This window comes from Seriola aureovittata, chromosome 21 (assembly GCF_021018895.1).
Source record: "Seriola aureovittata isolate HTS-2021-v1 ecotype China chromosome 21, ASM2101889v1, whole genome shotgun sequence".
Lineage (NCBI taxonomy): Eukaryota > Metazoa > Chordata > Actinopteri > Carangiformes > Carangidae > Seriola > Seriola aureovittata.
The window spans coordinates 18,322,224-18,343,411 of NC_079384.1; the positions used below are offsets into that span (position 1 = coordinate 18,322,224).

Sequence of the window (21,188 nt, forward strand, 5' to 3'; positions counted from 1 at the left end):
TTGGATCTTTGACAGAAGTGCGCTTTTCAAGCTAGGTGGTTGTTCAGCTCTGCTTACCAATCTGTAAAAGTCACTTCACACCACTAGCGTGACGTCCCGGTCTTGACTAGACTCCTACCTGAGAGTGGAAATCATCATAATGACGTAATGCAGTTCCAGTTTTGAGTATTTGATGCTGATAGAATTAGAAATACATCATTATTTATGTGTAGGCTTTATATGAACAGACAAATAATAAAGAGCTACCTAGGTTTTCCATGCAACAAATATGATGCCAAATATAATAAATAGCTTAAATCTCTTAATGATATTAACCAGTAATCCTTTTGCATCAACCTGTGGACACAACAAAGCAAACCCAACAATAGATGTACAGTACACGCAATTTGAAATGGTAAAATAATTTGATTAACCTGCGTGACAGATCCCAGTCAGCGCCATCCAGTATCATGTTACAACGCCAACATCTGCGCCACATTTTGCTTGTACTACAAAATAATTCATACACAGCAGTGATACATCTCTTGTTATAGGTGCCATGTCAAATTTCTGTTTATATTCAGTGTCACCCACCAATATGAACTGTGGTTTAAGGTTTGAGAAATGTGTTAAAGCTTTTGCAAAGCTAATTTATGTATTTCATGATGCCTCTGCGACAGCCAGAGCCAGAGGCATATTATAGTCAGGTTGTCCATCCGTCCCATTCTCGTGAAAGCGATCTCAGTAACACCTTGATGGGACTTCTTCAAACTTGGCACAAACGTTCACTTGGTCTCAAGGATGAACTGAATAGATTTTTGGGTGTCAGAGCTCAAAGGTCAAGGTCAGTGTGACCTCAGAAAACACTTTCTAGCCATTACTCAAGACTTCACACAGCAAATGTGACAAAATATCACACAAATGGTTCATATTTTCTATGACTCTGGATTTACCCTGAAACTAGTCTGAGTGGAGGAGGCAGACAACCACAAGGTTGCAATTCTAGGTTTTCAAACCTTTATTGCTGCGATCCATGTTTACTTAACTCGCACTCTTCTTCTGCTTTTTGTTGGCGCACTGCTACATTTCTTGTCCCATTATAGCCGCCTATAGATCAGCTGGAGATCATTGCTCCATGGTCAGCAGGGTGTACCTTGTGGTGGGAAAATTTACTTATGCCCCCTAATGTCATCAAGTGTTAGGAGACACACATGAAAACACATAGCTTTAACTCAGTTATCAGTGATTTTAAAATAAATAATTTCAAAATAAACAAATTATTGGCTTTGACAGACCCACATCGTTACTGTTGCAGAGCATCTTGTTGCCTGTCGTAGTCGAGGTTGTGAGGAACTTGTTTTTGTGGAGGGAACATGTGCTCTGTTTTGGATCCTGCACAAAGTCAGTAAAAGAAATTATTTAATATATATTTGTTTTGCCAAAACAGTGTTTTAATGAGATTTAACTGCCATCTCCTGGCATGAGGACACCTCTGGGGCTCTCCTACAGAGAGCGAGGAGAAACTGATGAAATGTTTTACTCCCAGGCCTAAAAGAAGCACCCAGGATGCATCGCTCTCAGAGGTTCTGTGTGTGTGTTGTTGTGTTTATTCACAGAGGGAAATGGTGTACGCCCCTCAGGACTCTCCACCCAACCGCCGCCTCAGCAACCCGCCCATGTCTTCCCAGCACTCGTCCTCCTCCGCCTCACCTCCTCAAGGCTCGCCGTCCCGCGCCCGCCTCCTCTACAGCGGCGGCAGGCCCTCCTCCTACGCCGGGCCGCCCCACCACACCCACTCCCTGCCACACCCACACTCCCAGTCCCACCACTCCTCTCCCCACCAGCAACCACAGCTCCACCAACCCCACCACACCCAGCCGGCCTTCTGTGCCTCCTCCAGTGCCATCCTGGAGCGCAGGGATGTGAAGCCCGACGATGAAGTGGGGGGGTCCAGGAGCATGGTGCTGCTGCGGGGGGACGATCGAGGTGGAGGGGGGATTTACGCCGACCCCTACTCTCTGGGCGCAGAAACAAGTCGGCTGAGTCTCGCAGGAGGTCCTCACTCTCCTCTCCCAGCCCGAGCCGACCCATACGGCTCCTTGTACCGCCGGGGAGGCGGAGGAGGAGGTGGGGGGGCCGGATCAGTGCGTTCACTCACTTCCTATTCAGCAGCCGCTTTACAAGGAGAGCTGATGGAAAGCGGCGCCCTCTACAGGTCAGGAGGACCGCTTTATAACGACGCCTACGCCGCGTCCGTGTTGGCCATGGGGCTGCGGGTGCCGCCGCCCTCCTCCCCACAGAAGATCCCCGACGTGAGGGATTCCTATGCAGGCACCATGCCTGGCCGTGGCTCCCCCGGGAGGCAGAGCTTGAGGAGGGACTCTGTGACGTCCTCCGTGTTTGGGGACAGTCCCAAAGCCCGAGGCCAGGGCGCAGGGTTAGGTCTGACCTCAGAGCAGCTCTGCCTGATGGCCGGGCCTGGAGGGGAGGGAGGGGGCGCCGGAGGCTTCGGCTCACCTCTGCTGGGAAACGAGACGGAGACCAGGTAGGACAGAGCTTCAAGGTGTTTTTGCATGTTGTTGTTCACGTGACAGACCACTGCAAACTACAGGATCCAGCTCATTGACTCTCTTATAGAGGAAAAGTTGAACTGATGAACTCGTCAGCTCACTTCAGTCCACAGTACTCAGGTGTTTTGACCGGCAGCTCACGGTGGCCACCGTTTAATAATGTTAGACATGCAGGAAAAGTGATTTTTGCACAACTGTATACAGACAAGTACAGGAGGAGGTAAAACAGAAAAAACACCACAAACTATATGTAAACATCTGTAAAACATCTGTTAGTAGTAGTTTTTCTTTGGTGTGTGAATGCAGGGAGCGGATGGAGGCCATGGAGAAGCAGATAGCCAGTCTGACTGGACTGCTACAGAGAGTCCTGAGCAGAGCGCCTGAGGCAGAGAGCCCGTAAGATACATACACACACACACACACACATACACACACACACACACTGAATGTGAAATCACTCCTTTTACAGACATGTTAGCCTCATGTTCTATGTACTATTTTTACTTTTTAAAATATAATACTACTTTTATGCGATTGTACAAAATTTCAAATGCAACATTGGAAGATATGGAAAAATACAGAACTATACAAAAGTTTTAGGCACTAAAAACAAAGTTGAGGATGTTGTTTTCAAAATAAAAGCCATGAATAGTTTTATTTATCAATTAACTTCATACAAACCTGAATCAGATCAGTATTTGTTGTGATCTCATCTCAGTTCACCTGCTCACTGTTCTTCAGGTTCTTGGCAGGTAGGTTGTTCCAGCATCTTGGAGAACCTGCCACAGTTCTTGTGTGTCTTCATGTGATCTCAGTCTGACTCCATGATGTTGAGATCAGGACTCTGTGGGGGTCAGTCCATCTGTTCCAGGTGTCCTGGTTCTTTATGACTCGGACTGTATGTTTGGGCTCGTTGTCCTGACGCCTCCGTGATGCGATTGTGAGACAGATCAGAATCTGAAGAGCCTAAAACTTTTGCACAGTCCTGTAATGGCACAAACACAGTTACTGCTGAGCAACACAGCATCTGCCAGGTGATGATTCATGTCTCCTCTCTGCTGTTGATCATGTAGGGAATCATGAAGGAGCGAGTGATTTCAGACACATCTGCACAGCACAGTAGATCAGTACACTCTGAATGCAGCAGCGAGCAGCACATACTGTATATTTCCACCTTTTTCCTCCAGATATCAAGAAGCTTCTCAGTAGCTAAGTTGATAGTGTGTTCTGGCTGTAAGTACTCTGACACTTGCCTCTTCCAGGGAGAAGATTGAGTCAGCCAGTGACTGCTCAGGAACTGACAGTAAGTGCTCACTACCAAAAAAAAAAAGAGACAAACTATTTCCTATCACCGCCTGTCACTGTTCCCCACTGCCGCCTGTTTGATATCCACATAAATAGGCTCTTCTTCCTCTCGCAGAGCCGCCGCTATTTCATTTTCTCTGCATAATTTCTTAAAGTGTCTCATATGTGATTGTAATGGCTGACTCTGCAAGCTTCTTCATACTGTATGTGCCGGCTTTTTTTATTTATTTTTTTCACTTCTGCTGCCGCTGTGTAACTGGTGCCCATGCTTCTTGTTTTAGCTGGACGAACTAAAAAAAAGAAAGGTAGCTACTGTTGTGTGTCTGGTTACCTGTTCCCTCGTCTGCCCCTCTGTGTTTTTATTCTTTATTTAGATCCCTATTAGCTTTCAAACTGTGTGTGTGTGTTGTCTTGAAGGATTTACCTCCCTCTCAGCTGGTGTCCATCACTTCCCCCTTGTTTTTCTGTGTCTTTCAGTAAGAAATCATTTGAGTTGCATTTGTTTTCCTCCTTTTTTCTATGTTTTCTAAAGTCCAGGGAGCATTTTATATACTGATAAAGCTGCATGTTTAATTTGATTAGAAAGTGGCTGTTTCTCAGTGTGAAGTATCCAAGACGAGGGGATTTCACCATTTAAATTAATGTTCTCTTGTTATCTGATTCTGCACAACATCTGGTAATTTGATCTGATAGATAAACCTGAATATTTAGAGTATTTTTGCAGCTTAAATTGGACTTTTCTTTAGAGGAGTTTGGTTTGTTGGGAATTGATTTCTGATGCTTTTGTCTTTCTCCAGTTAAAATCTGTCAGATACTTTACAGCACTGGTCAGCAACTGGCGGCCTGGAGGTGAAAACTGGCCCACCAGCAATAATATCTGGCCTGCCAGATTATTCTGATGGTCTAAATTTAGTTTTATCTTACAATATCAGACTGACAGACCCACGTTTAGTTATAATGTCCAAATAGAGAATCGAGCCCCATCCATGTTGAGGGAGATTATCAGACACAGTCACATCACTGTAGTCAGTGTACAGAGCCTAGTGATAAAAGAGACCTCCGAATCACTTCCTCTTTAGCGGTTTTGCCTACAAAATAAAAATGCGAAAAGTTCTCTTTTTTGCCCGACAGACGACTGAAATATCAGACATGAAAAAATAACACCAGTTCAGCAAATCAGTCAGTAACAAAGCAAATTCCATTTGCATTTCCATGAATCAGTTTATTAAACTAGCCTTTGATTATGTTCTGGCCCAACATGTGATGAATTATAAAAAAAAAAGTACCTAGGGCCAACCGTACCTGCCGACCCCTGCTTCACAGTATCTGTCTACCACAGTGATCGGTGTGTATTTTCAGCCAGTAACAGTTCCAGTTAAGCTCACGCCCTTTGAGATTTTTCACAGTGTAGAATTCCTTGTAGTGTTTGATTATGCTGTGGCCGCTGGCACTGTGAAAACACTTGGATGTGGCCTTAAAGCCTTTCCCTCGTGAGCAAGCGCAATGTGCAACCAGAGGCCCACACTGAGCTCTGTGGTTTTAGCCAACACTCTCAATCAGCTAGTAACTGACTAGAGAACTACTGCACAAACTGACCGTTGACATTTCTAACGCGATGTATTACAGTCTTTTGTCACTTGTTTATGTCATTTCCAGCCAGATGAAACATTGATAATTTAAAATTTCACTATAAATCAAAAAACGGATCATTTTGGGCTTCACTGTAGAGTGAATCACACTGTCGTCATTGTGCTTGCAGTCGAAGTCAGGAGAGTCTTCTTATTCCTCTGACCTGGTGAGGCTGCAGAAAGACGTTTGGGCGATGTTGACTTAAGGTTTTCACAGGCACTTTTCTAAATCTGTCTCGAATTGTGGTGAAAAACCTCAGTGTCCTCAGCTCTCCTGGTCAGAGTTCAGGGATTTTCTCTGCAGCGAGCTGGAAGGTGTCACCTTCTCTGTAGAGGTGTTGCGTTGAGGTGTTGTGTCGGTCTGGCGGCGAAACAGGAGTGCAGCTTTTCTTAGTTATAGTGGAAGAAAGCGTCTTTGAAATGCAACTTTTTTTAAAAAACCACTCTGTTATCGATCGTCTTCCAGTTACTTTCCCTTTGTGTCGTTCTGCATGATGCGTCTGACTCAACACCCTAATTACTGTCAGACCATTGTCATTTCAAAGGATTATCCAAGTTGGAAACACTCTTACATCTGGGGCTGTCTGGGGACTTTTTTTTTTTATAATGAGATGCTTGGATTTAGTGGAAACGCTGTTTTTTCACTACTGACCCTGTTTGTCCCTGAAGCCTCCCCATGCTGTTTAGCGTTGTTAAGTCTACGTAAGACTGTAATCTCCTCCCTTGACCTGCAGCACAGATAGAACTTGTCCTGAATCTCTGCTGCCGCCAAATCCTGGAACAACCGATATTCAGCCAGATTTGTTCTGAGGTCATGAGTCAAACCTTTTGGGATTCGGCCACTAAAGAGTCAAGGTTTCTCTCATGTTCTTTAATTTTTCCCTCCGTCTTTTTATTATAAACCTTGAATCTGATTCCAGTGTTTCGGGACAACTTCTATCAGTTCCCCTGTGCTCTAAAGGAACCCAGAACCGAGCTAAGAGAATTTTCCCCGTATTGAAATAATACTTGTCGATGTGCAGCTTTGACACCTTCCGCTCCCTTGGCCCTGATGCCGCCTCCACCCTCAGGGGCCAACCAGCCCGTGGCAGTGTCCCGTCTCCAGATGCAACTCCATCTACAAGGGCTTCAGCAGAACACCAACGCTCTGCGCAAACAGCTGTCGCAGCTGCGCAACATGCAGGTGTGTTTGTGTGTAGTTGTGAATGAAAAGGATCAAAAACAGGAGGTTAATTTTGAATGTGCATGTGAATTTCATGAAGTGTACTCTCAGGTGTCGGTTTATTAGGAACACCCAGCTAAAACGAATGCAGTCTAATACAATAGTCCTGCAATAAAACCCTCCCTTATGAAAGTTATAATGTTCAGTTTGAAACACAAACACAGATTTATGCAACAGCATCTACAGCCTCCAAAATAACCGTATCGCACTTATTTTAGTATTTCAGTGGACCGTTTTTCCCATCAGATTCCTAGCTGCTGCTTTAAAGGAGCTTTTTTTAAGTTCTGCTATTGCTACACAGCCAACTTTAGCATTAACAGCTGTTTACTTACCAGTCCTGCTAAGAGCTTTAGCCATCATTATATTTACAGGACAAGAGGTTATAATGCAGAGCTGCTACTTCTGCAGAGCAGATTGGAGGCTACAGTGACTCGCAATCAGAAAGTGATGAGACAGTCTGACCTGGCTGAACTTAGCTGGTTAGCATGCTAACTTCAGTTGAAGAAAAGAAATGATAGAAATGGAAGCTTTGGTGGTGAATTTTCTTCTAGACTGATAAATAAGCAGCTGTTAATGTTAATGTTGGCTATGTAGTGATAGCAAAAACTTACAGGTACGTCCTTTAAGTCATCAAACAAGACAGCATTGAATAGACCAACAATTTGGAGTTGGCAGTGTCTTCTCCAAAACTGTGAAACAACCCGTCGATGCTGTTAAGATTAGACTCACAACTTCTGTAAATTCCTTCCAGAAACATCCAAAGACTCATTGCCTTGTTTCTTTCATTGAAATGTTTGATTTTATGTTCTCTTTAATTGTAACTTAAATCGTTTGACACCTTTTTAATATATTTAAATGGAGGCAGTTTTATGTAAAGCACTTTGAGTTGCATCTGATGTTTGTAAGGTGCTATACAAATAAAGTTTACATAGCTAGATAGCTGCATAGCCAAATTTAGCATAAACTATTAATGGCTGTGTAGCGATAGCAAAACTTACAAATAGCTCCTTTCAAAGTTGAATCAATATCTCTGTCGAACAGTTTCAACAAAAACTGAACATTATAACTTTCATGAAGGAGGATCTAATGTAGGACTGTTGAGTTGGACCAAACTGAGGTGGTTATCATTCAGGAGGTAGAGCAGGTCGTCTTGTTTGGTAGCTGGCTGCTGTAAGTGTCTCTTTAAATAAATGAATTCAATTGTAAATGCTGTATAATAAACAGACATTTACCATTAGTTTTAGCTAGGTGTACCTAATGAACTGGCACCTTTGTGTATATTTGCGCATGTGTGCTCACACAGTCGTATAACAGAGTAAAGTGTACACGAATGACGGGTAACACTCACCATGTGACTCTGTGTCCCAGTTGGAGAACCAGGACTCAGTCCTGTCCCTGCTCAGGCAGACGGAGTCGGAGCTGAGCCTCATGATGCTGGACGCCATGCGCACTCAGGAGGACCCGCTCCAGAGACAGCGCCTCCTCGTGGAGGAGGAGAGACTCAAGTACCTCAACCAGGAGGAGCTGCTCATCCAGCAGCTGCAGTGAGTTCACAGCACAATTGATTTATGCAACAAGCTCTGAAAACAGACTAATTTGTCTTGGTTGCCCTGGTCCAGAGGAAAAGACATGGACAACAGGACCTCACACACAGTGACTAGGGCTGGGCATCGAACCTCAATACCTCTTTTGGACTAGCTTGTAGTGTTGTAATCTTGTTTACTTCTTCTTTGCACAGATAGTTCCTGATTTTGGTCAAAATTTAACCAATTTTATTCAGTCAAAGATCTTGTGCGGCTGCTAAAACATTCGAGAAAAACTTATTATTATTCACCACATCGCACTGTGAGTGATATGAATCTGTGGCCCGGTCCTGCACAGTGACCTGGAGAAGTCGGTGGAGGAGCTACAGAGGAACTCGTCCGTCAACCATGGCCTGGTGACGGAGCAGGACGTGGAGCAGAAGAGCAAAGAGCTGAGGATGCTGGGAGAGACGCTCACTGAGCTCAAAAGTAAGTGTTGTTATGGCCTCGAGCATGTGTGAGGAGGTGGAGCAGTGGTTGCTCTGGCTAAGTCGTCTTTTAGCTGCATATTTTAGCCACTGTATGATGTTATAAATATTCAGAATAGTAATATAATAATTTTACACGTACCCAAGAAAAACAGCATTAATCATTAAATGTACCCAACGTTTGTAGTCATAGTTCAGGTCCGTGTTCTGCTGACATATTACATGTATGTCAAACTTATGTTGCACCTAATCACAGATGAATATTTATGAATCTTCTTTGACTTTAATTGATATTCATGAAGTTCTGGTTTTAGCCTCCTGTACTGCTGCTCTGACCTGTGTCCTCCACTCTGTGAATATTAATGGGTGATTCCCAAGCTCAGAGGGGGCTTCATTACAGTAATGTGTGGACTGACCACTCCTAGTTAGCATTTCTGCCTGCAGCCTGCAAAATGCACAGAAGCTGTTTGTTTCAGTGTTTGAGCGGCAGGTGGACGGTGTTCAGAGCTGTGAATCGTCCACACATGAATACACGTACAGAAAGACACAGTGTGCTTTTGTCGCTGCACGTTGAGTGAGCCCCTCCCTCTCATATTGGCTGACCTCCACCGCATACTCCTCGCCGGTGCCGCCTGGATATGACAGGAAAATCCACAGCCGTCAAGACGCTGCGACAAAAACAGCATCCTGTCTTCTCGTTATGTCTTCTTTCCCATAATCCCCCCCCCACCCTCCACCCTCACTCTATGCCTCCATTCTCCCACACATCAACATCTCAACACATCCCTCTGACACCGTTCCCTCTATTCATCCATCTGTCTTCTCCCTCCTGATCCCTTTTCTCTCTCTCTCTCCCTCTCCCTCTCTCTCTCTCTCTCTCTCTCTCTCTATCTCTCTCTCTCACTCTATCTCCCTCACTCTCTCTCTCTCCCCCTCCCTCTCCCTCTCCCTCTCTCCCCCCCATGCCAGACCAGTTCCCCAGCCTGCAGAGTAAGATGCGAGTGGTGCTGAGGGTGGAGGTGGAGGCTGTTAAGTTCCTTAAAGAGGAGCCTCACCGCTTGGACGCCCTGCTGAAGCGCTGCAACACCATGACTGATGCACTCAGCACTCTGCGCAGGTACACATATCAAACACTCCTCACTTTGTTTTTAAACCACTTCAACTCACAGACACATTTTCTCCTCTTGTAGACTTTTATTGTGATTTTCTGTGAGTCAAAAGTTCTGTTTACCAAATGAAACTCTACAGGGTTATGACTTATTTAAAGGTCCATATAGGCTAAAGGTAGATGTCCATGTGTTGTTTGATCATAGATCAGGTCTAGGTTCTATATTAATACTGTGAAAGTATCAAAGCCTCAGTCCACAGAGAAATGCATACAGCCTGTATTCAGAAACTGAGCCTTAAAACCAGCCGTCAGGACTTCTGGAACTTTGTGATGTCACAATAAAGCAGTCACCGCTCTCAGCCACACCCCAAGCCCCGCCCATCTGGACACACCATCCAAGCTTGCAGGATTTGGTTTCTCTGAGTGTTTACTTGAAATCTATATTTTTATTTGATCACTCAGAAAACAGTCAGCCAATCAGAAGAGAGGCTCAGAGCCTTTTCATAAAAAGGCAGATGTTTAAGAATGTCTGAAAAGCGTTCTCAGTGATATTAAATTTCAGATGAGATACTCTCTTTACTTCCTAATAGATTCTACAAAGGATTTCCAGGGATAACTTCTTGAAGATTAAGATTAAAGAGATTAAAAGCAGAAATTTAATGATTTCTGACGTCCGAGCGTAGCATCAGACACTAAATAATTACCTGTTAGTTCTGCAGGAACAGGTTCTGCCTGAATACTGAGAGACACATCAGAGAGCAACAGTTCCTGTTAGTGATGCTGAGGCAGTTGATAGTGATGTTCTGGTCAGAGAGAGTTCATCAGAGAGATGATTATTTCATCAAAGCAACTTCTTTACTTCTTTAAAATCCACCTCTGTGTCGGCCTCTGTTTGAAATGTTTCTTTATTAATGCTGATACACGACCTGAGTTTCAGCTCTGTGACGTGTAAACCACTTCGTCTTTATTATCCCAAAGGCTAAGTTTGTATCTATAACTGATCTATAAGTCATGTGGCTGGTTGAAAGACTGCAGGAGAAGAGTCGTATGACGTGTTTTAATGCTTTTCGACCTCCTGTGCCGAGGACACATTTTGGTCTGAGGCAAAATAATACTCGAATAGGTTTGACACCCTCTGTCTTATTCAGTGTGAAGTGAATGACAATGGCTGAAAACAAAGTGTAAAACAACAGAATCATGTTCTGCATGAGAGGACTCTGACAGTCAGTGGCTGCGAGGATAAAATGAAATAAAATGGAAATAAAGAAAAAAGAAATAGAATCAAAATTTTCTGCTTGTAATATTAACTCTGTGAATCCCACCTCAAAACACACCTTCACACACACACCTATTCTTTGACTCCAGCACTATCATTCTATACAGTCATATTTGTATTATCTAATTATATTTATTCAACTTATTTTGTATTATATGCCTTGTTGGATTACTGTCTGTTGCTTTTGTGTATTTGATTTCTCTTCCTGTGTGTTGTAAGGTGCCTGGAAAGGTGCTTATGGATAAAATGTATTATTATTATTATTATTATTATTGTCTTTTACAGTTGCATCATTCTAATTCTGTATAGTTATATAATCAAATCGTACAGTGTTGTAGCTTGTATTAATTTATTTAGTTAGATCCCCATTAGCCACTGTGTTGTAACAGTGGCTACTCTTCCTGGGGTCCCCTTAAATTCATAAATGATTCCTACATGACAACAGATACATCAATACACATCCATATCATTCATACTCACAGTGAGACTCACAATACACAGCACAAGCCCTGTGGCGCACAACAACCAACACCAACTCAAATCTAATACACACAACAGCTCCATTTAATAATTTCATTTCTTAATAACTGAGAAAAAGAAAACTTTTCACAATTCAATCTGCTAAATGACAAAAAGAAAGATAAATAAATATAAATAAGTTGGATGAAATAGCTCCTGTATCCATTTCAGAAAACTTAACAAACATAAAATTCCTTTAAACAAGAAAGTCATAATGTTCCATACTATTCATTGTGTAAACAAATACAATCTACAAAACTTTTTTTTAAACATATTGTACTATTTTCTGATGTCAAGAAATTTAGTAATGAAGTCCATGCCAGCTTGCAGATGGAATATATTTTAGTATAAACTTCTGTCCATATCACAAACATTTGAATGTAGTTCCGATCAGTTTATTAGTCCACGTGAATTTTTGCATCATTTTAGCTTAATATCTTAAAAATAATGATTCCTGGGTCACTGTGCTCAAAGATGCTGACCATTTGTTCCCATCTCTCTCTCCTCTAATTTCCTGTCTCTTCACTGTTGACTCTAAAATTCAAATGAGTGTTAGTTCCAGCTTTAATAAGTGAATTGATTAGATAAACTTGAATTTTTGTGGCAAATTGACTGTATTTCATCTGTGTCTGGTTGTATCCAGATTGCTTTTCTAACACAGTCTAGGACCTTGACGGTGTCCTGTGTGTATTGTAGTGTTTTGTATCCCTCCTATATGTACAGACAAGTCACGGAGGGCGTGTGGAAGAGCCCCGAGGACGTCTCCAGCCAAGCACAGAAGCGGGCGGAGGACACGAGTCGCGGCTCAGACCTGGACATCCTGAACAGCCCCCCCCTCAGCCTCACCGACCTGAGCACCAGCGCCGGCCTGGCCAACTGGATGCCCGTGTCCGCCGGCGACGCGGACGCCTCGGGCCCCGAGCAGGACATCCAGCCTTCCATGACCTTCAGAAACCGGGTCCTGGACGAGCTGCCGAGTCGGCGTCCTGCTGACAAGTCTGTGTCGGCTGAAGTCAGACTGGTAATCAGCTGCTGATTATGGATCGTATTGTTGTGTATAATCTAACACTGAATGCACATTATACAGCAGTGTAAATATGTCAGTATTAACCAGATGGCAAATATTCATTTACATTTAAAACAGCATGTGACGGTGTTTAAAGTTCTCATTGACACCGTGTGCACACCCACAGCAGCAGCCTGGTTATCATCCATTTGTCGGTGTAATACAAGAGAACACAGCATGAATGCGTTTGTGCCTGTTTGTTATCTGCGTGCATCTTATCATTCGCGTGCATCTGTATATGTGTCAGGCGGCAGAGCGCGACTGGGAGGAGAAGCGTGCCAGCCTGACCCAGTTCAGCGCCCAGGACATCAATCGCCTGCTGGAAGAGACCCAGGCCGAGCTGATGAAGGCCATCCCGGACCTGGACTTCGCCGCCAGGCACATCAACAAGCCGGCCGTGCCCCCCAAGCCCCAGATCACCATTCCAATAACTTCCACTACAGCTACTTCTCCCGCAGCTGGGACCATCGGGACAACAGCCACCACAACCACAACCCCCACACCCAGCGGGGACCAGCAGCCTGGCAAAGTGCAGCTGGCAGCCCAGAAGCTCAACAGTATGGAGGGGGGCGGTTCGCATCGAGGGTCAGGTGAGTGTATGCGGTAAAATCTGTTCATTGAACTTGTCGTGGTAAAAACAAGGTTCACGCCGCAGAGTTTTACAGTGAAGCGTGGTCTTCTGTCTGCAGTGGACCTCAGCGTGGCCAGGTACCGCACAGAGAAGCCCTCGAAGTCTCCGCCCCCGCCTCCACCACGGCGAAGCTTCCCGTCGGCACACGGCCTCACCACCAACCGCACCGGAGAAGTCATCGTCACCACCAAGAATCTGAAGGTGAGAAATTCTCAGGTCCAGGAGGAGGGTTGATTTTAAAGTCCCTTATATGAATGTCATTGTTTGATAGACTACCTGGCTACTTACTCTGATTATTATGAGAAGTTTATCATTTAAACAAAAGATGTAATTAGAGCTGAGACGGACTCCATGATGCTGAGATCAGGACTCTGTGGAGGTCAGACCATCTGCTGCAGGTCTCCTCCTTCTTCGTGTGTGTTGACTCGTTGTGATGCTGCAGGATGAATTTGGATCCAGTCAGATCCCTCCTGATGTTGTTGTGTGATGGAAAAGAAGCTAAAGTGTCTATGTTTGAATATCTCTGGGTTTATGACCGTGGGCTCTCAGAAATTGAAATTTTTCACTTTTTCTCACATTTTGAAGGCAAAATGGCTCATTGATAAATTGATAAAATAATCAGCAGATTAACCAATGATAAAAATAATTATTAGCTGCAGCTGTATAATAAAAGCTGTAATGATTTAGCTTCTGAAATTGGAAGTAACAATGATCCGAGCCAAGATCAGGGCCTGGTTTAGCCCAGGTCTTGGAAATGAAGCCACGTTTGCTGCTGGACCACTCATTAGCTCTCCATCAAAACTCTGACTGGGTTTGTGAGTTGTGAGCGAATGAACTGCAGAGCCTTTAGATAAACACATAGTAACCAGCAGCTTCACTCGTTGTGACAGTGAGTCACGTGAGCTCAGCTGAGTTTCAAGAAGTGATTTTTGCATCTAGTTCAGGTGAATCACACCAACAAAGTGCTGCTGTTGCATCGGCTGTCACGATATTATCATGGCCAAAAGATGATGATTATTGCAATATCAATAGAATGTTTTTTAAGAATAAATAAATAATGGTATCAGTCAAAAAGGCAACTACAAGGAAAGAAGAAAGCCTGGGATTGGAGGATGAAGCTCGATCTGCAGGGGTTTTGTAGCCATGTCAACCACCAGGCTGCTGAAAGGGCAGGGGGGAATCCGAGGACAGGCCCTCCGGCAGGCTATCAACTCCCTGGCAGAGGAGCTGTCCGGCAACTGGCTCCGGATCAAACCAAAAGACAAGAACTGGGCGGCAGGATGACCAGCAGGCAGCGGGAGGGGTGAAAGCAGAGGGGGGTGCACCTGGGACGCCACCATTGAGTCCTCTGGAGGTGTCGTGGCCCATCAGTGAAACACCAAAGAGAGAGGGTGCGCCCCTGATTTTGTTAATGCTGAAGTTGGACAGAGTCACTCTAACTCTCACATGGAGCTTCCTGCCGATTCAAAATATGATTTTAAAAAGCTGCGATGTTCAGTCAGGTTGAGCCTCCAGGTGATGAAGGTGCGCAGCTTCACCTTCAAACAGTCTTAGTGATCGTACGTCGGGATTCAGAAACATGCTTTATGACACAAGTTTGATTCTGACCCACATGTTAAGAAACCAGACTGTCGTGTACAGCAGAGGGATCTTCCTGTTCCACGGCTCTAAATCCTCCCTGATCTCTGTCTGTGCAGAAAACTCACTTCAGTCTCCGGAGCAGCCTGGAATCTTCCAGGTGTTACTCTAACAAGATGATGAAAACCTTCCTCAAGGAGCCAATTTTGATTGAACAGTGTCAAGTAGTTCCTGTTAGGTTTTTTTTTTTTTTCTGCGGTTCGTCCACACAAAGTTCATTCAGTCTGAGAAATCTGCCAAACAGCTGCAGCCTGTCTGGAAGTATAACCCTGAACCTTTGTACATGTTTCTCCTCTTTTTAAGTCATTATTTTTCATTTATTATTTTTATAGCAGATCATTGACTCCAGGTTGTGTGTTCTCACATATCTTCTCGCTCCTCATTAAGCTCTTCCTCTTTACTTCCAGCTTCTCTGTCAATAAGTCCGCCCCTTGTCCTGCGCCCTTAACTGTCAATCCAGCCACAGGGGCGCTGATTGGATTCTTTGTTGTTGCTGTTGATGTGAACCATCCTTGGTTAACTAGACACTGACGTAGATGGAAACTCCTTGAACAGAGATCATAGGTGGAAGTTGCTTTAAGTATGTTTCTCTGACATTTTACCAAAGATAAATGACTCCCTTGGTCGTCGTCTTCATGTTTCATGGAGTCACAGCCACATTATGTTGCCGTTAATGTAAACACTTCGTAGGTGAGCTCGCTTCTGTGCGCTCTATAAATAAAAACTGACTTGACTTGAAGCTTCCTGCAGTGCAGGCTCTTCTGCCACACCGACATCAGGGAACTCAGGCAGTGACACACTGGGCTGGATGTTTTACTAAAATGCTGCTGACTCTGTGTTGTTTGCCTTCTTAATGATGCTGTTTGAGTGCATTTACCTCAGTACCCATGAGACACGAGGAATGTGGTTGTATCAAGTTGCTACACAACCACTGTAAATAACCAATAATTATCTGTTCTTGTTGTGGCTGATACGACACTGCAGCACTTTGTAAACTCTGTTAAGTTTATTTTGGTCCTTATTAATATTTGTAAATAATAAATACATAAAAATAAAGAAGAATATTGGTTGAAAAGCTGCAGGCTGAAGCTATACCTTATTACACCTCCCCTCTTTTACAAACTCTGTTTTTAAAGGTGCTATATCAATAAAGTTATTATTATTCATACAAAATAACCACTAGCACTGATCTACAAATGCAAAAATGTGAAGAAGAAACAGATTGACAATATTATTTTTCTGGAGGTGGAAGTGAAAAGAAGTTATTACATTAGTTATCAAAGGGAGATCATGTAAATGAGCCTAAATGTGTGTGGTTTGGTTAAAGGGACAGTTCAGAGATACAGTAGTTTGGGGTCAGAAACTAATAAAAGCCTCAGGACAGACCTCTTTTATGTATTTAGTCTCAAGTTATGTCAAACAGCACTATTAGCCTCTCGTGGCTAAATTGTTGCGTGTCTATGAGATCAAATGACATAATCATAATCCCATAGACATCCAGTAATTGAGCGAAACAAAGCAAGTAAACTATGGTGGAGTGAGTGGCGCCTTTTTCCAAGGTTTGTCTGAGGGGAGGTCCACAGTCTCAGACTGTGACACCTGACTTAACATACAGTCAGATTCATTCAACAGTCACCTGAAAGATGCAGGTCTTTTACGGTAAATCCTTTATCCTCCCTCTGCTGCTGATGTGAAGAAACACCTGATCTACAGGTGCTGCAGGTGAGAGGAGGAGGGGCTGCTCTGCCTCAGTCTCACAATCTCACAGTCTCACGAGAATTCAGCTGAGTTTGTGACAAACAGCTCATTAGGCTCAACCATTACTTATAAGTAGCATTTGTTTGTGTATCGTTAACAATTCACTTCTACACGGCTGTGTGGAACCAGCCAGCTGTGGATGAAGAGGAGGAAGCTGCAGGCAAAGAAGATGCTACTATTCAACAAGTGTCTGAGAAATGACTGTACTGTCTCCTCCACTGACGGATTTGTTGCACTGAGGGATAACAAGCTTCACCTAAAGTTTCAGTCTTGAGCGTGCGGTCCCTTGTGTGCAGCCGTGCGCCGCATTACCGGACGTAATTACCAGCTGAAATTCCAGCACTGCAGACGGCAGCAGATAATTAAAACCCTCACCACTGCCTTCTTTATGATAACGCTGGTCGGCCTTCGCTGTCTGAGGGACGTCAGATATTTATTTATCTACAAAGCCATTAGTGGAAAACAGGCTTCTTATATCTCATCCCTGCTCTCTGGTCCACATTGAACACTACAGCGACGGGTTGATGCTTCATGATTCCAAGAACCAGAGCTGATCCTGGAAAATCTGACGATCTGCAATGTCAGTTAAAGATCAAAACACTCACATCTCTCTCCTGCCAAATCGCCCTGGAAAATAATTAAAGTCCATATAGTATAAAGGCAGATGTCTATGTGTTGTTTGATCATAGATCAGGTCTAGGTTCTATATTAATACTGTGAAAGTATCAAAGCCTCAGTCCACAGAGAAATGCACACAGCCTGTATTCAGAAACTGAGCCTTAAAACCAGCCGTCAGGACTTCGGGAACTTTTTGATGTCACAACAAAGCAGTCACCAAGCCCCGCCCACCTGGACCCACCATCCTTGCAGGATTTGGATTCTTTGAGTGTTTACCTGAAATCTGCTATAATTTTATTAGATCACTCGGAAAACAGTCAGCCAATCAGCAGAGAGGGACAGAGCCTCCTCTCTTCTGATTGGATCACTGATCTGTTGTTACTATAGTTCCAGAGAGAAGCCTGAGAGAGGAGATGTGAAACTACACTGAGATGGTTTTTGGTTCTTAAAACCACAAATATATCTTCTTATGGATCAACACTTCAAATAAAACACAGAAGAAGAGGAAAATATGGAGCTTTACTAAATAAATAAATAAAATTGACAGATAAAATTTTTTTGCCTAACCATCAATAATATTTTAGCCTCCTCCTGCTGTGATTAAATCTGGTGAGTTCCCTCATTAATTACATAACCTTTGCTGTGGGATGCAGTGCTGCTTGTTTTCACTGAAGCATAAGATTATATTTCATCAAAATGTCAACATTTCTTTTGACTGTAAAATGCTGTGGGAAACTGAAATGCAAATTACAAGATCTGAGGTGACGGCTCCTCTCAGTGTCATTTACATGTGAACTGTGCCGTAACAGGTCACTTTGAAGAGATTTTAATGTTTATATTTCTGCCTTGGAGATGGAGGACGACGCTGACATGCCCAAAACTCTTGTGAAGCTGAGGCGGACCCCCTCCGACACCCCTCGACCTGCCTCGACCCCGCCCGTGATCGCGGCGTCCGCGATTCAAGACGACGACGATGAAGAGAAGATCATCGCTGAGCTGGAGGTGAGACGCCACCGAGCACTGATAAGTGAACGCTGCTGATTCCTTTTTTTTTTTGTTTCTTTTCATTTGCCATGAAGTCAGTGTGATAACATGTCTCTGCCACACTCTCTCACACAACCACCACGGATCAAAGATATTTCAGAGAACGCCTGTAACAGATTATAGTAAACGGTACAGCATCCTGCCAAAGGCCTCCCCCGCCCCTCGCTGCACCCTCGGGTCCTTGGGCAGAAAGGTAAATGTAAAACTCACAGCAGCCCTCTGCCACACCTCTGGACTTCTCTGCCCTCCTTTCCCTTTTTTATTCGCTGCTTTACTCAAGTCTTTCTAACCACTAAAAAGTGTCAACATCTATATTCAGGGTAGAAATCAAGCTGAACATGAAGAAGTCAGGTGTCAAGTTAATCACAGGTAGCAGAGAGCTGCGTATCCACCACATGTAGAGCTCGTCCGTTTACAGCAGGTGTTGACATGTGATGTGCACCTTGATACGTTGACGTCCAATCCTTGGATCTTTTACATTTACACCTGGTATTAACCTGTATTCATGTTATCTGGATTCTCAGCTACAGTAGAGTTACTGCCTTTAACTATCTCAACTACATGTCTCCTCATCCAGATACAGACTGTGTGTTGATGCCAGGTGTAAATGGAGTGTAGATGTCAAAATGAAGAGTTTAATGAAAAGAATTTAAAAGCTGTGTTCATATTTTTTCAAGGCGGGCGCTCCGATCCCTAAACAAACCCACAGTCCTTGTTCTGGGTAAAAATGAATTCCCCTGGAATAAAGTTCACCTGGACTAAATATGAAGCTTCAGCAGCCTGTTACACAAATCATCTTCCAAAGTCAGCCTTTATACGAGGAGTGTAACTGTGCAACATCCTTATTTGATTTGTCTAACAGAGACAAATCAGAGACTTCATTTGACTTTTGAATGTGTTTTTGGCCCATGGATTTTGTCCCTCATTGCTTGCTGTACATTGAAATGGCTTGAAGAAGGGATCCGCCATCAGTAATCAGAAAATCTATCACGTGTCTGCGGGTAACACATCTACAAAACAAAAACCTCAGTTACAACATTATACGTATTTTTATATATCTTTATAAACATTTAATGTTTATTTGAAAATTTTCAAATAAACATTTAATAACAGAAAAGCAGAATATAAAAAAAAAACAATATATATAATGTGTTTACATTATATCAGATGTGATGCAGTGAGGTGCTGAACTTCTCTTTCCAACCTTTTTAACACTTCCTCTCCTGCTGACTGAGTTTCTGCCTCCTCTCTGAGAGCTGTGAACATGTGCATGATGATCTTTGTTTGAGAATCTTGCAGTGAGCGTCCGTTTCATCCTCTCAGTTAACCGCCGCCGCCGCCATGTAGACGTTCAACCTCGTAACTGACGGTGCGATGTGCGGTGAGTCAGCATGGACCGAGGCAGATGACGTATTTAGTTTTGTGAGCAGCGAGCGCACCTCCTGACAGCTCTGGTGACACACTGAGCTGAGTAAAGAGGTCTTGTTTTTGTTGGAATTATCGCACAACGGCGCTAAGCAGGTAGCTGTCAAAATAAAGGACAGGGAGGGGAGGGGGGGGGGGATTTAGGTTCAGAGCTGCAGACAGATTCTCTGAAAGAATCTATTTTCCTCCTGCAGGTGTTTTAAATTCAGAGCCTGTTTTTATTCACTTAAAGCATTTAGGTCACTGTTTTATCTGCAAAGTTCTTGTCAGCAGTGATTAATGTTAGCAGAATAAAACTACGTCTCTTTCTAATGTTGGTCATTAAAACGACATTTTCCACAGTGGAGCGTTTTCTTCTTCAGTGCGCGTGCTGCTTAGGGATTCATGAATGGTAACTGGACACCACAGGGGCTGTCTGAAACATTTCTTTACTTTGTTTATTTATAAATATTATTATTATTTATAAATACGTTAAATTACAAGTCAAACACAAAAATACACATATATGTTGCTGAGAAAACGTCACATTTCAGGGGCAAAGTAACGACAGACAACAACCGTCACACGCAGACCACTGGCAGACGCTGCCATTTATAGATGTCATAGACCCCACTTAGGGGGGTTTGTCTTTATGGGAGGGTTATGGGGGGTTTATAAAATGTGCCGGTATGAGGGATTGTTGGCGACCGGTTGGCTGTAGTGTACATTTTCGGAATGTGTGATGATGAGAGAATGGCGGTTTTGAGCGTTCACTGTAAAATAAGTCAAACTCAAATGAGGCGTTTGTTAATACCTGCTCTCTCCTGGCCCCCACAGAACAGCAGCAACTCTCCGGGGCCAACGAAGGGCCCCACCGTCGCAGCCAGGCTCAAACACCTTCAGCAAAGCAGCCTGGAGAGGCCCAAAACCCGCAAGCAGAAAGAAGATTTCCCCAAAGTCCAGGGCCAGCAGCAGGTATTCCACTTCTAAAAAAAAAACCTCCACCTCTGATGCTCCGTCTGCCTCTCCTCTCTGCTGTCACTTCAAAGGAAGTCCCCCCCTCCCTCCCCGCGACTTCTGCAAGATGAGAGAAACTGTATAGGCCCTACCAGCAGACAATATGAGATTACCCAAAAACCAGAGGGGGAACTATCTACAGAAACCTTGATTTTTACCAGTTCTTGATGTGTGTTTTGACCTTTGAGTTACTGGATCTAACCTAGCTTGCTTAGAGATCAAGTTTTTGTCGTACGAGTCTGTCGATGTTTTGATTTCCTGAGGAAGGTCTTTGGTGGTGCTTGTGACTGATTAAACTAGCTTTATTATAATAGCCAGATTTATCCAGATCCACCCTTTGCCTCCATTGTGCAACATAATCTCCAATAATGCCACGGAATGATTTCATATCTCA

At 43.7% G+C, this 21,188-nt stretch overlaps 1 protein-coding gene across 9 annotated transcripts in view; it reads left to right on the plus strand.

Annotated features, from left to right (window-relative positions):
• Window positions 1-21,188, plus strand: part of srcin1b (SRC kinase signaling inhibitor 1b) — a 108,735-nt gene that overhangs the window by 78,082 nt on the left and 9,465 nt on the right. For 4 of the 9 annotated variants that reach the window (XM_056365917.1, XM_056365918.1, XM_056365924.1 and 1 more), the window contains 14 exons: window positions 1,596-2,524; window positions 2,856-2,945; window positions 3,812-3,852; window positions 4,136-4,159; window positions 6,505-6,665; window positions 8,073-8,248; window positions 8,586-8,716; window positions 9,685-9,832; window positions 12,315-12,639; window positions 12,932-13,274; window positions 13,374-13,516; window positions 18,182-18,331; window positions 18,465-18,566; window positions 20,615-21,104. In XM_056365917.1, the coding sequence (XP_056221892.1) occupies window positions 1,596-2,524; window positions 2,856-2,945; window positions 3,812-3,852; window positions 4,136-4,159; window positions 6,505-6,665; window positions 8,073-8,248; window positions 8,586-8,716; window positions 9,685-9,832; window positions 12,315-12,639; window positions 12,932-13,274; window positions 13,374-13,516; window positions 18,182-18,331; window positions 18,465-18,566; window positions 20,615-20,767 (2,916 nt within the window). In that variant the 3' untranslated portion in view covers window positions 20,768-21,104. Of the gene's footprint in view, window positions 1-1,595; window positions 2,525-2,855; window positions 2,946-3,811; window positions 3,853-4,135; window positions 4,160-6,504; window positions 6,666-8,072; window positions 8,249-8,585; window positions 8,717-9,684; window positions 9,833-12,314; window positions 12,640-12,931; window positions 13,275-13,373; window positions 13,517-18,181; window positions 18,332-18,464; window positions 18,567-20,614; window positions 21,105-21,188 lie in introns of those variants that run through there. The other 5 variants (XM_056365919.1, XM_056365921.1, XM_056365922.1 and 2 more) reach the window with 5 other exon arrangements.